The sequence below is a fragment of the Perna viridis genome, chromosome 3 (genome assembly GCF_037379345.1).
Source record: "Perna viridis isolate PV_CMFRI_1.1 ecotype Kerala chromosome 3, ASM3737934v1, whole genome shotgun sequence".
Classification (NCBI taxonomy): domain Eukaryota; kingdom Metazoa; phylum Mollusca; class Bivalvia; order Mytilida; family Mytilidae; genus Perna; species Perna viridis.
The window spans coordinates 21,878,358-21,897,943 of NC_142447.1; the positions used below are offsets into that span (position 1 = coordinate 21,878,358).

At 30.5% G+C, this 19,586-nt stretch overlaps 2 protein-coding genes across 8 annotated transcripts in view; one reads left to right on the forward strand and one right to left on the reverse strand.

Annotated features, from left to right (window-relative positions):
* LOC148621433 (ras-specific guanine nucleotide-releasing factor 2-like) overlaps positions 1-18,656 on the forward strand; it is a 139,298-nt gene extending 120,642 nt beyond the window's left edge. For all 7 annotated transcript variants that reach the window (XM_088575813.1, XM_088575812.1, XM_088575816.1 and 4 more), the window contains 8 exons: positions 246-425; positions 2,046-2,143; positions 3,496-3,580; positions 4,467-4,664; positions 5,370-5,449; positions 5,779-5,896; positions 7,246-7,314; positions 10,152-18,656. In XM_088575813.1, coding sequence (XP_088431939.1) covers positions 246-425; positions 2,046-2,143; positions 3,496-3,580; positions 4,467-4,664; positions 5,370-5,449; positions 5,779-5,896; positions 7,246-7,314; positions 10,152-10,271 — 948 coding nt within the window. In that variant the 3' untranslated portion in view covers positions 10,272-18,656. The remainder of the gene's footprint in view (positions 1-245; positions 426-2,045; positions 2,144-3,495; positions 3,581-4,466; positions 4,665-5,369; positions 5,450-5,778; positions 5,897-7,245; positions 7,315-10,151) is intronic.
* On the reverse strand, positions 6,166-9,115 carry LOC148621436 (uncharacterized). The gene is made up of 3 exons (XM_088573846.1): positions 8,832-9,115; positions 8,287-8,535; positions 6,166-8,112 (listed from the first exon to the last, which is right to left on the reverse strand). Exons 1-3 carry the CDS (start codon positions 9,015-9,017, stop codon positions 7,750-7,752), a joined length of 798 nt encoding a protein of 265 aa, XP_088429972.1. The 5' UTR covers positions 9,018-9,115; the 3' UTR covers positions 6,166-7,749.
* Positions 18,657-19,586: the final 930 nt, after the last annotated feature.

The window sequence follows — 19,586 nt, forward strand, 5'->3', positions numbered from 1 at the left end:
ATACTCACAATACACGAATAAATTTAAGATAGCTAGGATTTAAAATAGTTGAAAAAAAAAAAGGATTTTGGGGATCTGGGTTTCTATTAGGCGACAAACTAACAATATCTAATGCACCATCTTCATTTATATCTACTTGAAAAATTTTTTATCTGATATCAAATGTATCTTGCTTTAAAAATATTTGGACTTACAAAGTTTAGTTTGTTTATTTAAATTTTGTATTTTCATACTTTATTTTACAGGATTTTGAGAGTGACCCTGAATTAAAGGCAGCCGTGATTGATATGTTGGAGGAAATGGTTTGTAACACATCACTTCTACCAACGGAACACAAAGCTGCTGCATCAATACTACGTACAATCAACAAGGAATCACAGGAAGTTAAGAAAATTGACCTGGATAAGTTACTGACACCTCCAGCGGTAAGATAGCTGAATTTTCAAGCACATTCATTCAGGATTTTTATGCTTTTGTCCCTAAATTGCTGGGGCCAATTGTTTTACCTTTTTTATAGTCTTGTTAGGAATAAGCAGTGTCTAGACTTTTATAGTTCCCAACTGCTTAGTAATAGAGGAACATGATAAAGGTATCCACCTATCCATGCATAAACTAAGGTTTTCTTTTAATCTTTGTTATGTACAAACTGAGTTTTTGTGGTATATATATTATGTTTGTCTGTCAGCATACCTTGTAGTTGTAACTCCTTTAAAAAACATTTTATGGGACTTGATGATACTTTTGCCCAAGTAGAAACTATGGAATATGGTATGTATCAGCTCACATTATACTGTGAAAGTACTCATTGTTTGTGGTGTACACATTTTTGTTGGTTTTCGTGGGTAGGTCAACCCACGAGATTTTGTTCCCATGAATAGTAGATTCCCATTGATGAATATACTGAAAACTTCAAAGACACGAATTCATGAAATTTTGTTTCTTCCCTGATCCATGAAAATTGGTAAAAGTACTTTCACAATAAGTTTATGATTTTCAAATTTTAGATTCCTTGACTTAAACCTCTCAAATTAAGGAACATTTGCACATATTATCTTTTGTTTTTGTCCTATCAGATTTTTGATTTTACAGTTTTGTGACTCGTATGGTTTAAGTGTGACACTTCATCAATGTTTGTAGGAAATGGAGTGATCACTGGTCAGAGTCGGAATAATTTGTGTGGGTTAACATGCCTACCTATGGGTTGTTGTTTCTGTAAGCTAGAAAATAAAAAATAATTGCCCAGTGTTTTAGACTTGTATAAAGCAGGCTCAGTTTCATTAATCGAAGTTTTTATCCTGAAATACCTGCCGTAAGATGTAATACTACAATCAATTCATCAATCTACAAAGGCAAATTTATTTCACATGATTTTCACCAGAATTGAGCGAATAAAATGTGCAACAGAATTCATGTTAAATTCAGGTGAATCGAACATTCACATTAAATTTGTGTCAAGGATGTTCATTGCTCTATTTAAGAACAACAAGGATTTCAAAGGGTTGTGAAATCTTTTATGATCTTTCATGCTAGAATGAAAGTAGAAGAAGAAATATAGGGGTCATTGTGCTCTTTTTTGAGATATAAGCATTTAAAATTTTGGCAGGAAAAGGATTTCTCTTGATTTTTCATAGGTTTTGTCTTAGTAGTTACAGTGAAGAAATAACAAGGATTTCATAAAAACTTCCCAAATAACATTTGAAGGTTTAATGAAATTATGAAAAGAAAAGTGGGGGTCCCTGGGCAAAAAATATTTATGCTTTGAAATGGATAAAACCAGATGAGCCCTAAAGTCAGACAAAAATAACTGGACACGAGCAGCAAACACCCTTAGTTTCACATGAAAATCACAGATTTGTTGTTAAGTTCATATGAAGTTCATATGAAGCTTGATTCACAGGAATTTCTTGTGAACAATTTATGCCTGTGTCATTATGTGCTTTAGTGCAGGTTACTATTTAGTGACAAACTTGTTTAGTTGTTCTAAATGTAATGTTTTCATCTTGTTTGATGAAGTTTATGTCTATAATTTGCTTTTTCCTTTTTAGGTGTCATCAAAGGATACTTTTGATACCTTATCAGCATTAGATATAGCTGAGCAATTGACCTACTTAGATCATAAAATATTTATTAGTATTAGGAGCGAGTAAGTACTAGTAAACTGTGCATTGAAAAAACCTGAAATTACAGCATACATTTTATTGCAGTTCAGATATTTCAAAAGAGGAATATGATCTTAATTTTTGTTGTATTAAGTTCAACTCTTTAAGAGGCTGTCCATGCACAAACCAAGGCAGTGGGTTGAGCATGACAAATTTTGTTTAAAAAAAAAATTCATCCATGTCATATTATAAATGCATCCTTTCTCAAAGTTTGGTTTTTGATTGAATGCAACAGTTAAAGAGAGAAAAAAATACTTAGAAATCAATGAAATTCATTGAAAAGGGGAGATAACTCCTTATTTCTGTGCAAAATTTGGTTGGTTTATAAGCTAGGGAACTTTCGAATAGTTTTCCAAGCCATCCATTGTCACATTAAAAAAACCTTTTTACTATTTGACATACATATGATATATACATTACATTGGAACACAAAATTCAGTGGAATAAAATATACCATGTGCCAACTATATCATAGGATCTGCCTGATTTTTACATGGACAGCCTCTTAATTGATAAGAACAATCAAGTTTAAAGTTTTTAAAGTGTATTGCTTTTAAAACCAAGCTTCAGAATATCAAAAATTATTTCAGAATTCACTGTACATCATTTTCTTTTCTTTATGGATTATTTTTTATTCACTTCTTTACATTATTACATAAAAAACTTTGTATTACTTTGGAAACTTAATTTTGTCTTATCCTTTTGTTCTTGTTTAACTTTTTGAACAATTAAATATGTCGAAATTTCACATACCATTTTAATCTCTAAATAATTCAATGTTTTCATACGGATACTTTGTATAAAAAAAATATGCAACATACCGGTCTGTTCTTCATGTGTTTTGAAAGCACCTGAAAAACATGTTTCTGACTAACCAGTTAATCGGTGAAAAACAATTACTTTGAAAGTACTTTAATTCGTAGATATCAATTTTCGTGGATTACAGAGAAGAAACACAAGTTCATGAACTCTTGAATTCATGTTTTTTTTAAGATTTTCAGGATACACATCAATGTAAATCTTCTTTTGTTGGGAATAAAATTTTGTGGTTTTGGTCTACCCACAAAAACCACGAAAATTGGTACCCCTACAAATAATAGTACTTTCACAGTAAATAAAAATCACATTTATATGTTTTCAATAGGATTTCACATATGAAAAGAGTATGGTTTTCATATGATTTTTGAAAACATATGATTTCATCTATTTTTAATAACACAAAATACACATTTTTACCACACTGGCCCTAAACATATGTTTCCACATGTTTTAAAATATATGAAAACATATGTTGTAAATTTTCCAGTATAGCTTTAACATTTAATAACATTTGTAGGGAGCTGCTAGGCCAGGCCTGGATGAAGCCCTCAAAAGCTCACAAGGCTCCACATGTACTTCTAGTCAGTAAAAGATTCAACGAAGTAAGTTTATATCCACTTTTTTCTCCATTGATGCATAATATATAATAGGCAAACTAATTAAACCTCTGTAAACAAAGTTTTAGGGTAAAGGAATCACAGTCTGTCTGTTCATGTACCTTGTAAATGAAACTTCAAAATTGTGTTTTGGAATTGTTATGAAACTTAACTGGAGGTATGTCAGTGTGTTAAGATGTTGTGTAGGGGGAGATAATTGTTCTCAGGAGCCTTTAAAGAGTGATGATTCTACATAAGGGTTTTTCATGTTTCCAGTTAGGGCTGTTACTGAAGAAACTCGGTAACAATTCTTGTTTCTTTCATTTAGTTACATCATCATATTTAGTTATCAGTATATTAACAATGCCTAATAACAAAAATTCTAATTATGCTTTCAATTTACATTTATGTTGTTGGAGCCTTTAAGGGCAACTATTTCACTGTACTTGTGTTTAATGTTGTATTGGGGTCAATTGCAGCCTGCCCTGTGTTTGGAGGGTTTCCTCGTTCATTGAAGACCCATGGGTTTACTTTGAGCTAATCTGATGGAGTTTTTGTGTCTTTGACATATTAACCATATCCATTCTCGTTATATTGTTTTTGAAGCATACATACATTATACCATTAAATAGAGTAGATTCCTTTATCTGCAATAGAAAAATTTCACCAATCACCAATACTTTAATTAGGACTCAAAAAAATGTTTTAATACTAACCTTACAAAGAAATTATTATAGAAAACTATTGTAAGGGAGATAAGTCATATTTACCTAGTTAAAAATTATGAGTTTCATCTATAGTAACAGCCAGATTAGTTCAAATGATAATTAGAAATTAACCCAAACTTCCTGTTTGTGTTTGTAATAATCATCATTTTTATGAATGTTTATAGGTCAGTCGATTGGTTGTGTCAGAGATAGTAAGCCGATCGAACCTGATGGATCGTGTAGCCTGTATAGAGAAGTGGGCCGCCATAGCTGATATCTGCCGCTGCATGCACAACTATAATGGTGTACTACAGATCTGTGCAGCATTTGTCAATAGTTCTGTCTACAGACTGAAGAAAACTTGGGAGAAACTGTCTAAACAGGTCGGTCATCTGTTACTATTGGAAAGAAAATCTGGTGCATTTTTTTAGAATCCTGTATTATACAGACAAATGCTTGATTCAATACAAAGCAGGTCAGGTCTAAAATTTAGAAGAACATGAACTTTGATGAAAGCAAGGTGTTCTAATACTAGCTGTCAGCTTTTATAAGGTATTGAATGTGGTGTTAAAGAAAAAATGGACAAAAAGCTGAAGACAAAATTGAATCTATTTTTATAATAAACCTTTATTGTATTCTCCATTTGTCACTCCTGCGTATAAGATTTAACTACTTGAATTAAATATTCCATAAAATAACTGATAAGTGGACATTGGAATATTTTAGATGATATTAACCTGTTTTCAACAATAGTAAGGGTTCTTTTGAAATCAAAGTAAATGTCAAACATATCTGTCATCTCTGTTGTCTTTTTGCCAATAAAGAAGTAGCAAACAGATATATATTGTCAATCCATTCATTACATCCTAGCTGTACGCAATAAAGTCTACATCCTGCAACTAATTTTGGACTTTGGCTTATTCTTAGACCCTACAATATCTAGAACATAATGATTTTCAAGTTCAAAGGTCAAGGTCATAGAGTCAATTTTTTTATGGTAATTTTTTTAAGGCTGAATATAAATCAAGTTTATATATAATCTGCTAATCAATTTATATTTTCATGGAAGATGCAATTTTCTTTTTCAGACAAAGCAGATGATAGAAAGATTACAGACCTTGGTGTCATCTGATGGTAGATTTAAAAACATGAGAGATGCTTTACACAGGTGTATATATAAGTGATTTTGTCAATTTAACTTCTACAACTATATTCATGTAGCAATTTTTATATAACCATCTCATACACAACTCAACTGTTCATTTGTCTACATGGTGTACAATGAAGAAAGGTTTGATTGATATAGACAGTGGTTTTGGTATAAAGTTTACCAAGTTTAAAGGAACATCCTTTCATTATCCTTTTGTTTGTTTGTTTGTCTGTTTTTGGTTAAATCTTCAATTGGAAAGTGTATAATGGATGTTTTCATCAGAGTTATGTCCCTATTGCCATGTGAATATGTTGTTTTTGTGTTAACAGACATTATTTTTGTTTCAGATGTGACCCACCTTGTATCCCCTACCTTGGGATGTACTTGACAGATCTCTCCTTCATTGAAGAAGGAACACCAGACTATACTGAGGAGAATCTCATCAACTTTTCCAAAATGAGAATGGTAATTGAGCATTTTTACTTTTGATCAGTATTGCTTATGAAAAAAAAATAAGATGTATGTTGATTTAATTATTTGATTCTCATGGAAATGCTGACTCAATCATAAACTACAAAATACTTTTTTGAAAAGAAACCCAATCAATACCAAAGTCTGAATTTGTTTGTTGTTAGCTGAATTAGTTAGAACAAAGGTGATAACATTCTGTTTACTAAAAACACCCACCTTCAACATCTAGTAATAAATAAAAAAAAAACAAGTTTTATTATGACAATAAATCTTTATTACTTAAGTTTCATTTCTCATATGTTTAAAAAAAATCAGCATTGACACTAATACAGTGGATTCAACTTCATCCCATACCTATTAATTACATAGAAACTCAAAGAACAAAAACATTCCCCTTTTTAGCCATGTAAAAAATTCCTCTTACTTGCATAACATAAGACCAAATATAAGAAAATTCCTCTTAATTAGATATATATTTTTCAAAATTTACTCAAAAATGTACTTAAATAGGTAACACACTTTATTAACATGCTTTCATTTTAGTAACCACTAAAAATATTTGCTTTCTGTATATATTTTTATATTACATTACAAGCTGTACTTTGCGGCAAAAGCCGTTAATAGCATGTACTGGTATATATTTATTTGTTTTACGTAAAAAAACTCATGAAGTACATTTATTGTAATAATGTTGCAATTTTCAATGTAAGATTTTATTGTGAATATAATATCTACATGTAATCAAGAAAATTATTACTAATCAAAACATCTGCTGTATTTTTTATGTTGGCATTCCTTGAATAGGTATTTTCAAAATGTTGGTATTCCTTGAAGACACCAGTGAAATACCTTAGTTTTCTGAAGAATTTCGTTATAACATCAATATTTCCTCTTTCTTTTGACTTGACACTATGGCAGGAATCTTATTAGACATGATAAAAAAATATAAGTCCATGTTAAACATTGAAAATATTAGGAATCCCTTGAAATGATAATTTTTGTTTATTGCATATTTTTTTCTAACAAATAGGCTGTGGGATTAACAGGAATCCAATGTACCCCCTGTGTCACCAGAAAATGAATTATACCCCTAGGTAAAAATCGATGTTTCCCCTCCTATTTTTTTCATAAATTCCTCCATTTGATAAATTTATAACCCAACCACTGATTAGTACTCCTAAAACACCTTAATTAGAAAAAATACAAAAGCCACTGACCAGAATGTATTCAGTGACTTTTTAACCTTGGGGTGAAGATAAGAAAAAAATGAAGTTATTGTTTGATTTTCTCTTACCAAAAGTTATTTATAAGTAATTATAATAGAAATATTTTTTAAATTGCAGATTGCACATGTTATACGAGAAATCCGTCTGTTCCAACAGACACCATATAGAATAGAACATCATCCTAGAGTATGTATACTTATTGTCAAATTAGTCATAATCTTCTGAGTGGTTGGTTATTCCCAGTCTTCTGTTTGGTTGATGATAAAACCAAGGTAGACCATTGTCAATGATATTTTTTGTTTAATGATCTGATTGGCAGATATATATAGTATCCAAATGATAATTATAGAACTTAATTATCAAGGAAACTCTTTCACACTTTAGCACATAAAATACAGGTCAAGTTCAATTATAGTATTTATATAGTATCTATTGTATTTGCCATTTTGAATTTTGGTCCAGTTTAAATAAATTGGATGGCAAAGGTATCTGTGATCACCAGGTTAACTGTCACTAGTAAATATTTTTTTGAAAAATAGTTCAAAATTTTACAAGGGTTTTGCTTTATAAAAAATTTCAGAAGCTAAGCTCCAAATATTTTTCTTTTAATCTGACAGTACACTACACATGCTTAGTTGATAGTTCAACAACATGTATTATTTTTGCACCTGTTTTTTTAAATTGAAATTTAAATTCAGCACCTCTTCCAATCCATAGTAACCCTTTTGTGTCAATACTAAGGGAGCATGGATATTTAATCCCCTGATCTTCCACCTTACTACAGGTAATGAGCTGACCAGTCTGATTCAGTACATGTATTGCATGATTGTTATAGTGAGCCACCAGAATCATATCTGTTACAGTGACTACAATGCCATATGGAGTAAAATTTGATTGATTTGTGTTAACCATGTCACACCCAGAGTATACCCACAGAACATTACCCCTACAGTCCATCCTAACTACTCTCCCCTCCTTTTGCACCTGTTTTTTTTACATTGAAATTTAAATTCAGCACCTCTTCCAATCCATAGTAACCCTTTTGTGTCAATACTAAGGGAGCATGGATATTTAATCCCCTGATCTTCCACCTTACTACAGGTAATGAGCTGACCAGTCTGATTCAGTACATAAACCTATAAACCTAGGGTCATTAACCTTTATGTCAACCACCTTTTTCTCAGGGATCTTGGCATTTATTTTGCCCTTGGCTGTGAGAACATCAGAGGCTTGGTTGGCATGTAAAGTTTTATCTAGTTCTGCCTTTTCTTTTTGGAACTTTTCTTTTGTTTGTTTGATAGTTTTCAGCTCATCCTGAACTTTGACCTGTGCTGGTGTATTCGCAGCATCCACTTTTTTCAGCAAGTTATTAGTGTATTCAGTAACAGCATCTTTCAGTTCCTTGTCCTTTTAAGAATCTTTTCCTTTATATTACTGTGCTGGTTTTGTACTTTAGTGTCTAATTGTTCAAGTTTCTTTTCCTCACTCTCCAAGAAGGAAAGATAGCTTTCCAACTCCTTTTTCAAATCCTTCATTTGTGAAACATTTTCTTTGTACACAGTTGTAATTTCTTGAAGTTTATGATTTAGATGGGTTTCCCTTGAACACAAGAAGCAGATTGCTAATAAACAATCATGGCAAAATGAAACACATTTCTGACCTTCCTGGTCAGTACATGTCAAATTGTCAAGGTCAACCTTTCAATATGACTCTGCAGCATCTTCAGTCCCACAATCCTTCAGATTAATTATCTGATGTGCCTGGTTGGATTTCTGTTTAGAATGAAGGAATGAATCACAGTTAATACACATACAGCATATTTGAGATTCCTCACAAAACTGGCACTTGGCTGGAATCGGAGCTGCTTCATTTGGATCTGCTGAAGCCATTGTTTCTTGATTTCTTTCCAGTGTTATTTCTGTTCCTACATATTCGATATATAACTTCCCGGTCTTGTCGGGAACACTTAATTATCACATTATTTCACCCGTGGTATTTAAATTAGATAAGTGTTACAGTTGATTTTATTTGCTGTAACAATTATTTAAATCGAGAGATTTGCATACAAACAAATAAATAGGTTGGAAAAAAACAGGGAAATGTTCTGTTTGACTAGTTAGCACTACTCTTTTCTTTGTAAGTTTTCTTTTGTAATTGTCAATAATTATGAACATTGATTCTCATGAAGTAGTTTAATTTAAAGATACATTATTTTAGATGCAATATGTGCTTTTTATTTGTCTTATACATGTATGTTTTTACTTGACTTCTACTTTAATCAACTTGAATTATATATTACAGTGTCTTTAAAATTTATTTTAAATTTAAAATATAAATTTCCTCATCACATCATATTATAATACAAATATAATAGTAACACATCAGTGTAAACATAGCATTTCAATAATATCTAATATTACTGTAAATTGGAATGTTTTGGTTGTAGTTTTGTTTTGGCTTATTTTGCGATTCTTCTGAAAGTGCCAAAATTTATCGTGCCAAGATAAAACACATGCAACTCCAAGTATAATAAAAGATTGTTTATTTTCTCTCTTAAACACCAAAATATATCAGTCTGAATGCACCAAAACATAACACTTATCAGTCTGAAAGCACCAAAACATAACACTTATCAGTCTGAATGCACCAAAACATAACACTTATCAGTCTGAATGCACCAAAACATAACACTTATCAGTCTGAATGCACCAAAACATAACACTTATCAGTCTGAAAGCACCAAAACATAACACTTATCATTCTGAATGCACCAAAACATAACACTTATCAGTCTGAAAGTACCAAAACATAACACTTATCAGTCTGAATGCACCAAAACATAACACTTATCAGTCTGAATGCACCAAAACATAACACTTATCAGTCTGAATGCACTAAAATTAAAACTGTCACAATAACTCCACATCAAAATATCCCAATTTACAGTACCATCAACAAGAATGATTGAAAATAAAATTTTATCAATTTTTGTTTCAATTTTTGTTTCTATTTTTGCTTCGTAGGTAACCAATTACTTATTAGATCCAGCCAGATTATTGGACGATGATCAGACATACAAGTACTCGCTAGAAATAGAACCAAAACAATCAAGATTATCTACTGTTTCCCTACAGCCCTCATGACCACAGACTCCTCATTAGGTAGGAACCAGTTCAACAGCTTCAAGTCAAATACCGTCAGATTTGTGGTGTAGTGATTTTGAGGCAATGCTTTGAAGATTTAGATTTTTTTTTGGAATGTGGTATTACATTTCAAATCACTAACTAGTTGATATTCTTGAAGGATATACTAGGATGGATTCAAATGTTTTGAATATATGATTGTGTTCCATTTTGTGGAAATTTATTAAAATCATTGGAGTATTACATGTACTCTTAACATCAGAAAAATTTTGATGGATTATGAATTTATATTGATAATTGTGACATTTTGATCCAGCGTATTTACCGTAGTGGAAGAAGGAACCACAAAATTGTTGCTGAATCATTTCTTGTGTACAGCTTTGCAGATGACTTTACCAAATATGGAATATCATTGAATCGATACTTGAGTATCAGCAATCGTGGCATTTCTTTATATATGACCAGGACTGGTTGCAAATTGTTCATCGTTTTATAATGGTTGATAAAAGAACTTTATAGAAGAGAATCTTTGAGGATTTTATAAAATATCCAATTCAAAAAGAAAATATAGATCTTAATCTATATGTACAGATTTTCTTTTTACTGGTTATGAATTTTATTCTCTTATATAGACTTACCCTTCAGAGTATTTTTCTCTATGTACTGTTCCTACAGTGTTGTGACTTTAACCACAAAAAATACCCATACCTTTTACAGATATACCATAGATTACATTTATATAATATTTAATAAACCATATTGTTATCTTTATTACAGCTTTATTGTATTTATGGTCTACACAGCCAGAGTGCTACATATATGATAATCATATGTTGCTTCACTCATATGATAATCATATGATTATCATACAATATTAATATGATAGTCATATAATTATCATATGATTCTTTTATATGAATATTGGTCTGCTAACATATGATAATCATGTGATTTTGAAAAAAAACATATGATTATCATGTAAAATAAGAATCATATGAAAACTAAAACATATGATAATCATATCATGCTTGATTCATGTGATAATTATATATTGCTCCTCATATGATTTTCATGTGTGGTACTTTTGGCTGTGTACATGTATACTGAAAGTTGATGTATACATTAAACATATTACTTCTCGGCTGTTTTTTTCCCACAAGTTTTAGTGAGTGGTTGACATTAGTGCTTATTAGTACCGATAGATATATGAATGCACAGCTGAATAATTTAACTTTATTAAGTATGAAATTAAAGTACAAATGTTATTGTTTTTTTAAAATGCTTAAAAAAATATGAAGTTGCACAAGAATAGACAACATAAATTTCTCAATTGAAAAATACAGAATGGTATGAAAAAAAATATATCAAGTTACATTGATGCACATGTGTCTTTTTATGCCAGGACACCCTCAAATGTGGGAAAATTTTATCTTTATTACTACCATGTTAAAACCGATGTTATTTTCAGATTTTGAATATTACAGTTAAGAGATTTTTTTTACATTTTGTAGAAATCCTAAGGTAGTTTTAATACAAGAAAGTAACTGCTTGTTTCATATTTCTTGAGATTAGATGGTATACTCTTTAAAGAACTTCTGAGCCTTAGATTATTTTGTAAAACCTTGGTTTAATTTCACATTTGACCAAAACTGTGCAATATTTACATGTCAGATTTTGAAAAGTACAATTTTAGTTTTATTTTTAAAAGATGTAGAAGTTATTAGGTGTTTTAAATGCACCTTTCATATATCTGAGGATGAGGTGGTAACCTCTGTAGAGATCCTCTGAACCATAGTAGAGGTGTCTTGCTAGAGAATATTTAAACTTAACCTTACCACAATCCATAAATCTTTTGTTTTGTATATTGCAATAAAATACCTGATTCTTTTATAAAACCTAGGTGTAATTTTATATTTGACTAAAACAGTGCAATATTTACATATATGTGCAATACTAAAGTTAAATTTTTTTCATTGCTCTCTATTTTAAAAAAAATAGGGCTTTTATTTTATTATTATTCATGATTAAAACAGGAACAGATTTATTTATTTATATACATTATATTTATATGTAAAAGGGGAAAATTAGTGTGTGGATTAATTATTGTAATTTTGTCAATGTAGTTTAAAATGCGATTTTATTTTTTTTCAATTTTTAGAAATAAAAGTGAATGTGATTTTAGGTCACTCATATTTACATTTTTCTCACAAGGAAGAAAACATTACAATAATTTTCTATTTCACAGTTTAACTAAATTTTCACAGGGTTTTTTACTGAGTTATGAATATTGTCATCAGCTACTTAGATTACTAGTAAATCATATAGAAAGGTCCATCCTAAATTTAAAAATCTGAGGCCTTTGACATGATTGAGCATATTTTATGAGCGAAATGGTAATTAAGCATTGTGTTGTACAAATGTTCTGATTTTTTGCATTTTTTTGCATAATCTATCAGACTGATTTAAGGCCAGTTTTTTTCTTCTTCTTTATGAAATGTATTATTGATGTGCCCTTCTACTTCCATGTAAAATAATTGTGATACTAAATTGGTTGTGAATGTTAATTTGTTTGTTTCACATTGAATGAGTGCATTTCAGTATTGTTAAAGGTGATTATTGACAATTTCTGTACTGTTCGTAAGAAAAAGGTCATTCCCCCTGTTTTTGTAATTTTTGACATTTTTAGGCATGAAAATGAATAACAATTCCACTGGTTATGTATTCTGCATTTTACCATTGTATGGTATTTTGCCTTAAAAATACTATTAATTAAAAAGCAGTTATTGTTTAGGTGTGACTAAAGGAAAGATATATCATGGTCAAATTCTTTTTAAAATAGTTATGTCCCATTTTGTTGGTTAATATACTACTTCCAACTATGGTAAAGAAAAGTTTAAAATTAAAGCATTAGGCCATTCAATGTTCATTTCTTGGTTTTCAGGCAATTTTTTATGGAAACCAATAAGAGAGGGAGACATTTGTTTTTACCTTTTTTAATGTCCCCAATAGGTGATGAGGGTGTTTTATGCATTGTTCGTAAACCAAAAAGTAAATGATGAGGGAGATGCTTTTTTTTTTATTTCATTAACATGTTCATGAATATGAGCTTTGAGATACCCTCAAAAAGATGAAGATTGACCTAAGAACCAAGAAAATAACTTTGACTGGCCTTTGGAAAATTCTGGTATTTAACTGCCACCTGACAAACAATGTTGCTTACTGTCCCTGTGAATTTTCAGTTTGCTCTTGCAGCTTTTTTTACTTTTATTTTAAAGCACTGGCTTCAAGATATTAAGGTCCAATATAGCATTTTCTAATACATTTAAGATTCTTTTATTGCTCATGGTTTGAATACAGGTGATTCTCTTCAAAAGACCATGTGGAAGTTCCATTGGGAGTCAAAGCCTGTTTTTTATTGTTGATTTATGTGATAAGTACAATGAAATCTGTGTATACCAAACCCTTAAAACCCAAAACATGACTATATCCAGGGCCTTATTTAGAGTAAATTAGCAAAACTTCTCATTTGTGCACACTTCTCTCATTTGACAGGGAGAAGTTTTTGTTATGGATTACATAGACAAAAATGTTAATATTGTTATTTATCAAATAGAATTTACTTAAACTTTTATTTGTCTAGGCCTTGATTAAACCAGACACTTTAAGTCCATTCATATAAGTTTAAATAAGTATTAAGAACCTGGGTATAAACCATGTGTCTGTCTTAACAGGACAGTTTTGACAGTCGATGTGGGGTTCAGTATAGAAAGATATCTTTGTACATGTATTCTTTGATCTAGTTAGAATAATTTATATTCTGTCTGTGTTGATAGAAGACATTATTTGTACCAAGTCTTACATTCTGTCTCTTTTTAAAAATATTTTATTTATATGCATTTTATTTTAATTTTATTTATCTTTGTGTTAATAGATATATGCCACATTTCACTAGTCAAATCTTTTTCCTTTTGAAAGTTTACAATTCTAAATCCTACAATGATCTCCTAAGATTTATGTTTGCTTTGTGTGTTTACATATATTTTATTTATCTTGAATATTCTTTTTTAATCCAATCTTAATTCAGGATATGGTTTAGATGAAATTTATTATATATTTTTTTTTTATGTCTTGTTAGATGATTTCATGAAAAGACTGAACAAATTCGTTTCTTTCTTAAAAAAATCTATTGTATTTTTATTACTTCAAAATGCCTTTCAACGCAGAGATGTAGGAATAATTTTGTTTTTATATTAATTGGAAGCTACTATAAGAGGAGAGAAAATTGGAAGTTAAAAACAAACATGTTCATATGATTGTATTAAGGACAGAGCATTAGCAACATGTGGATATGATTGAATTAGATACCGAGCATTAGCGACTTCCTATATTTGAAGATGCTCTGAAACACGAATGGCTCAAAAACTTTCCGTCGGAAGTGATGTAAAACATAAATGATTTATTTAGTAAGGAAGTGATTGTTTAAGGTGGTAGACACTACTCTTGAAATCAGTGATATGTTTGTATTATATTCAATTTCACCAAAGCCTATCAAACTTTCCTTTGAAACAGAATGAAATCAATCCAAGTTACTTTGATGTTTACATGAGATAGATGTAAAATGCCAAATACAAACGTTCAAATGATTTGTAAGAGCTGTGTCCCTTACCCTAGGTCTACCTCCTTAAACTTTTGAGGCAAAGGCTTTTTATATGTCATAGAAAGTCTTGAACATTCTCTTTGATCAAGAAATTACCCGTTACAATCAGATATTGCTCCATTCATCATAGACAAAGGCTTAAACTAGATACCAGTACTATTAGAGAGAAAATAGTTGGAAATTAAAAGCAAATGTGTAGGTAAAAAAAAACTTCATTTATGTCAATACATACTTTTTAAGGTCATTCTGTTTCATAGCTTTTTAAAACACTTTTTTGAAGACCTGTATACAGGAAAAAATGCAAAATATGAATAAAAACTAGAAATGTATGTTTAGGACCAATATGGAAATATGTACATGTATATAAAACACCTATCACCTGAAAAAAAACACATCAGATGTAGAAAGAAGAAATTCTTCTTGAAATAATTATTTGCTTGAATGTTGCGATACAGTGATCAAAGTAGTTTAATTCACCACATGACACAAAAAAGTAATGGTAAAAAATTCAACCAGATCAATTAGAACTTAATGAGACAAATTTTAGACCAATTCTTCCACGTACTGCATACAAAGTTTTCTTCAGTGATAAAAGAAAGACTGAGTAGTTCTGATTGATAAAACACATGAAAGGTGTATTTTTAAAATCCTTTCAAAACCATAATCTTTTCATACATGAAGTGTAATGGAAAAATATCACCATCCAATTTTTATGGACATATCCTTTTCATGAATTAATTCATTTGTCCGAAACATGTTTTACATGTTAGTCCCAAACATACAGTACCTGAACCGATCTGTGCAACAAAAATTGCGATCGGTTCTTGATCACCGATCAGTTTCCGGTCAGTTATTGATCCATCAAACCGATCCATTTAACTGGTGATCGCATCACGTGAGCACAGAACAGTCAATATATTTTACGGTTTTTGTTGTTTTCTTTGTCAATTTTACACATATTTATATAAAGTAATAGATTTAAACCTCAATTTGTACTTTCATATTATTTAAAACAGATCTTACATCAATTTACATAACAAAACTGCAATCAGATTAGTCACCGGTCATCGATCCATCAAATTGTTGCATGGATCGGTTCAAGGACTGTATGATAAACATGTTCCTATACAAATGATAAACATGCTGATCTTAAACACATTTTACATGTTGGTCCCAAACATATGATAAACATTTGTAAACAATTACCTGTGTATTGTAAGTACATTTGTATTTTTATTCTTGTCGCCAGACTAGATCAATCTGTATTTAGTGTGCTACTTCCCAGTACATTAATTGTGATGCAAAGTTATAATTATTTATTTTGTGTTATTACAAAACTTGTTATAGTGTAGAAATAGTTAACCTTTGTATGATTATAATTATATATTAGCATAAAAGGTTTTTATTGTCTTTACCTTATAAACAAACATTTTGTATAATTTTAAGGAGGTAGACCTTGGTAGGGGACATAACTCTTGAAATCAGTGGTATGTTTGTATCATGTTCAATTTCACCAAACCCTATCAAGCTTTCATTTGAAACAGGATGAAATCAGTCCAAGTTACTTTGATGCTTACATGAGATTGATGTAAAATGTTGAATACAAATATTCCAATGATTTGTAAGAATTGTGTCCCTTACCCTAGGTCTGCGTCTTTAAAAGGGAGTTGGGGACACATTCTTGTGAAGTCATAGCTTTGTGTAACAAGACTTACAAGTCCTACAGTAGCTCTTCAAACCTTTCATTGACAGGATAGTTTTGCAGTTAAAATATTGTATAAAATTGTTACAAGTGGGACCATTGTTAAATTGCCTGTTTTAACCTACCCTTGATTCAGAAAATATAATAAAAACATGTTTTATAAGTCAATATATCATAAAAACTGTGCTGTGTCATATTTCAGTATTAAACTTAAGTTCATTTCAGTATAAGGTTTAATTAAATTAATTTAAATTAAGAAATATTGTCATTGCTTAAATTGTGCTATAACTGTATTTTCAATTCAGTTGAATTTGACTGTTACAGCTGTTAAAGTTTCAAAGTAAAAAAAGTAATCTGGAAATTAATCATTTATATATATATATATATATATATACACGTATGTTACATGTATGTCTTTTGTTATATGTATTATGGTATTACACTGTCCATCTGTCTACATTCACACCTGATACAAAAACTTAAATGAGATTTAGGGGACTAATATTTCTATGGTACAATATTTATCAAGCTTTCTCCCCTTCTTCAAGGGTTTTGGATTTCTTCCTGAAGATTTATGGGACTTTAAACAAAAAGGGGGAGGGTGTAACATGTGCTTCTTCACAGCAGATTTTAAGTATTTAAAAAAAAAAAAGACATTCTAAACCTCCTTTTACATAATTATGTTGATGTATAGTTGCCATTTTGAAGATGGAAATTGTTTATGAATGTGTTGTGTTATTACTGTAAGAATCTATTAAAAGCCCTGTTTGGCAGCTGAAACATGTGTTAAGCTTAAAAACTTTTGTTCTGTTTTCACTTATTTCTTTGCAACAGTTCTTTAAGGGTTCACATTGCTATGTAGTTGCAACTAGCTTTGTAATATTTCAGGCGCATTATTCTTTTATTCCCTGCTAATTTAAAATCAAACACAGGTACTTGGGAAGCCATAAACAATTTCAGTCTTTTCTCTTGTTTTGTAGCACATGGACATCAAGCACTAATTTCCAACAACAGAAAATTTTGGTTACAAATTGCCAAATCCAATAAATCTACTTATGTCACATTAAAAACAAAGTAAGGATTTGTATTGCAAGAAATGCAATTTTTGATAGGGGTCAATGGTAATATGTAGAATATCCTTAACCTTTGACCTCAAACTGACAATTATTCTCATATTTTAAGTATTGATGATTTTTATAAATGACATTTTTTAAACATACCAAGTTCAAAACCGAAAAACCAGCATAATGTTTTCCATGCTAACAAGTAAAGTCAGTAACTTTTCTTTTAAACCTTAGGTATTTGACCCAAACCAGATTTGACTTTTAGTCCATTGTATGATAGATTTTAACTAACTAGTTAACAACCAAAATCATCCATTTATTTATTTCACAAAAGATATACAAGTGTGATTTGAAAAAAAAACTCTTTGATAATTTTATCAGTGTATTTCTTGTTTCTTGTATTTTTTTTGCTTTAATATTCAGCAGTATTTTTTGTGTTTAAGCAGAATGACTGATATTCTAATGCTTTTAGCACATAACTAAAGGAATTAATAATAATTTTAAAGTAATTATTTATTTTAATGTGACATGTTTTCATGTAACATTTCACTTGTTATAGTTCTTTATGTCAGTATTTCATGTTGATTCAGTGGCTATTAAAGGGAGATAACCCACAATCATTCTGGTCAAATGAATGGTTGTTTTCTTGGTATATATATCTTGTTTGTTTCTTTAAACTTATTGATCTATTTCTTGTTGTGATGAATTCCATTATTTTTGTATATTTGTTAAGAATTTCCATACTTGTACATATTTAAAGAGTTATGCCCCTTGTATGATATTGTTGTTTTTCCTCCAACTTTTAATGTGATAAAGTGTACGTCAGTTTTTTAGAAGTTGTTGTGAACAAAACAGAGCATTACAACAAAAATTTTATTATGGGAAACCATTGTATTATAGATCTTACTTAATTCTTTTTTTTTTCAAATGTAACGACAAATAAAAAATTTTATCTTCGTATACTTAAGTGTTTGTATATCTTGTTTCTATGGTACCTAGCTGTTGCTCCCTCACCATTATACATCAAAATTATTCAAGCTTTAGGAATTTTTAAACAACAAAACCTGTCTAAAATAAACCCATTTGAAACTTTTGAAGAAATCCATGACATTGTATTTGCCAACTTTTCAAATAGAACTGCATGGTTCTTACAGAGAACTGTGCTAAAGTATTTGTGCAGGTTAGGATGATTTTCAGTCATCTTCCCTAGCCAAGGGCAATGGTTCTGCACCTGTTTTCCTTTCATCCCTGGTGGACTGCCAAGGGAGAATGGATGGAATCACAGGACAATAACCCTCGTCTTGCCCAGATGACTTTCAATGAATGCAATTTCAAATTACAACATGGTTTAGACAGGTCTTTGGTTTTTTCAAGGTTTGGGAAAGACGGGTTAAACTGCACTTCTCAACTCGTGGTAGAATATTGTTTCTCTTGCAGGGAAGGTGCTCCTGTTCTATTTTCCTTTTTTACTGGATTTTAAACCCCCATTAGTATGTGATTTTAGCTGATGGATGCAAGACACCAGTAGCATGGGTGACATGATAATGCATATTTTTGGCAGGACTAAGTTTATTAGGGATTGTCAACAATTAAATCATGCTCTAGAAACAACACCAAACAAGAAATCTGTAAGTGATGGCTCACTAATGATTCCCCGCTTTCAATCATGTTAGAAGGAAAATAAACCAAATCCTCTGTTAATATGAGGTCGTTGTCAAATTTCCCCAAAAATGGATCCCATTATATGGCATACCTATAGGGAGAATGAGTTTCAAATGACGAGTAGTTGCTGAGTAAAGTATGACAGAATAATTGTTACAGACGGAAACACAGACAAAGATAAAACAGTATACACCCTCTAATAAATAAATAAATATGGATATTCTATGATT

Excerpts from the sequence above, each read along its gene's own strand:
- LOC148621436 (XM_088573846.1), bottom strand. The coding sequence starts at position 9,017 with ATGGCTTCAGCAGATCCAAATGAAGCAGCTCCGATTCCAGCCAAGTGC. Across the intron at positions 8,536-8,831 it reads AAGATGCTGCAGAGTCATAT|GACAAGGAACTGAAAGATGC; the intron begins TGAAAGGTTGAC and ends GATTCTTAAAAG. Across the intron at positions 8,113-8,286 it reads AAAAGGTGGTTGACATAAAG|GTGCAAAAGGAGGGGAGAGT; the intron begins GTTAATGACCCT and ends TAAAAAAAACAG.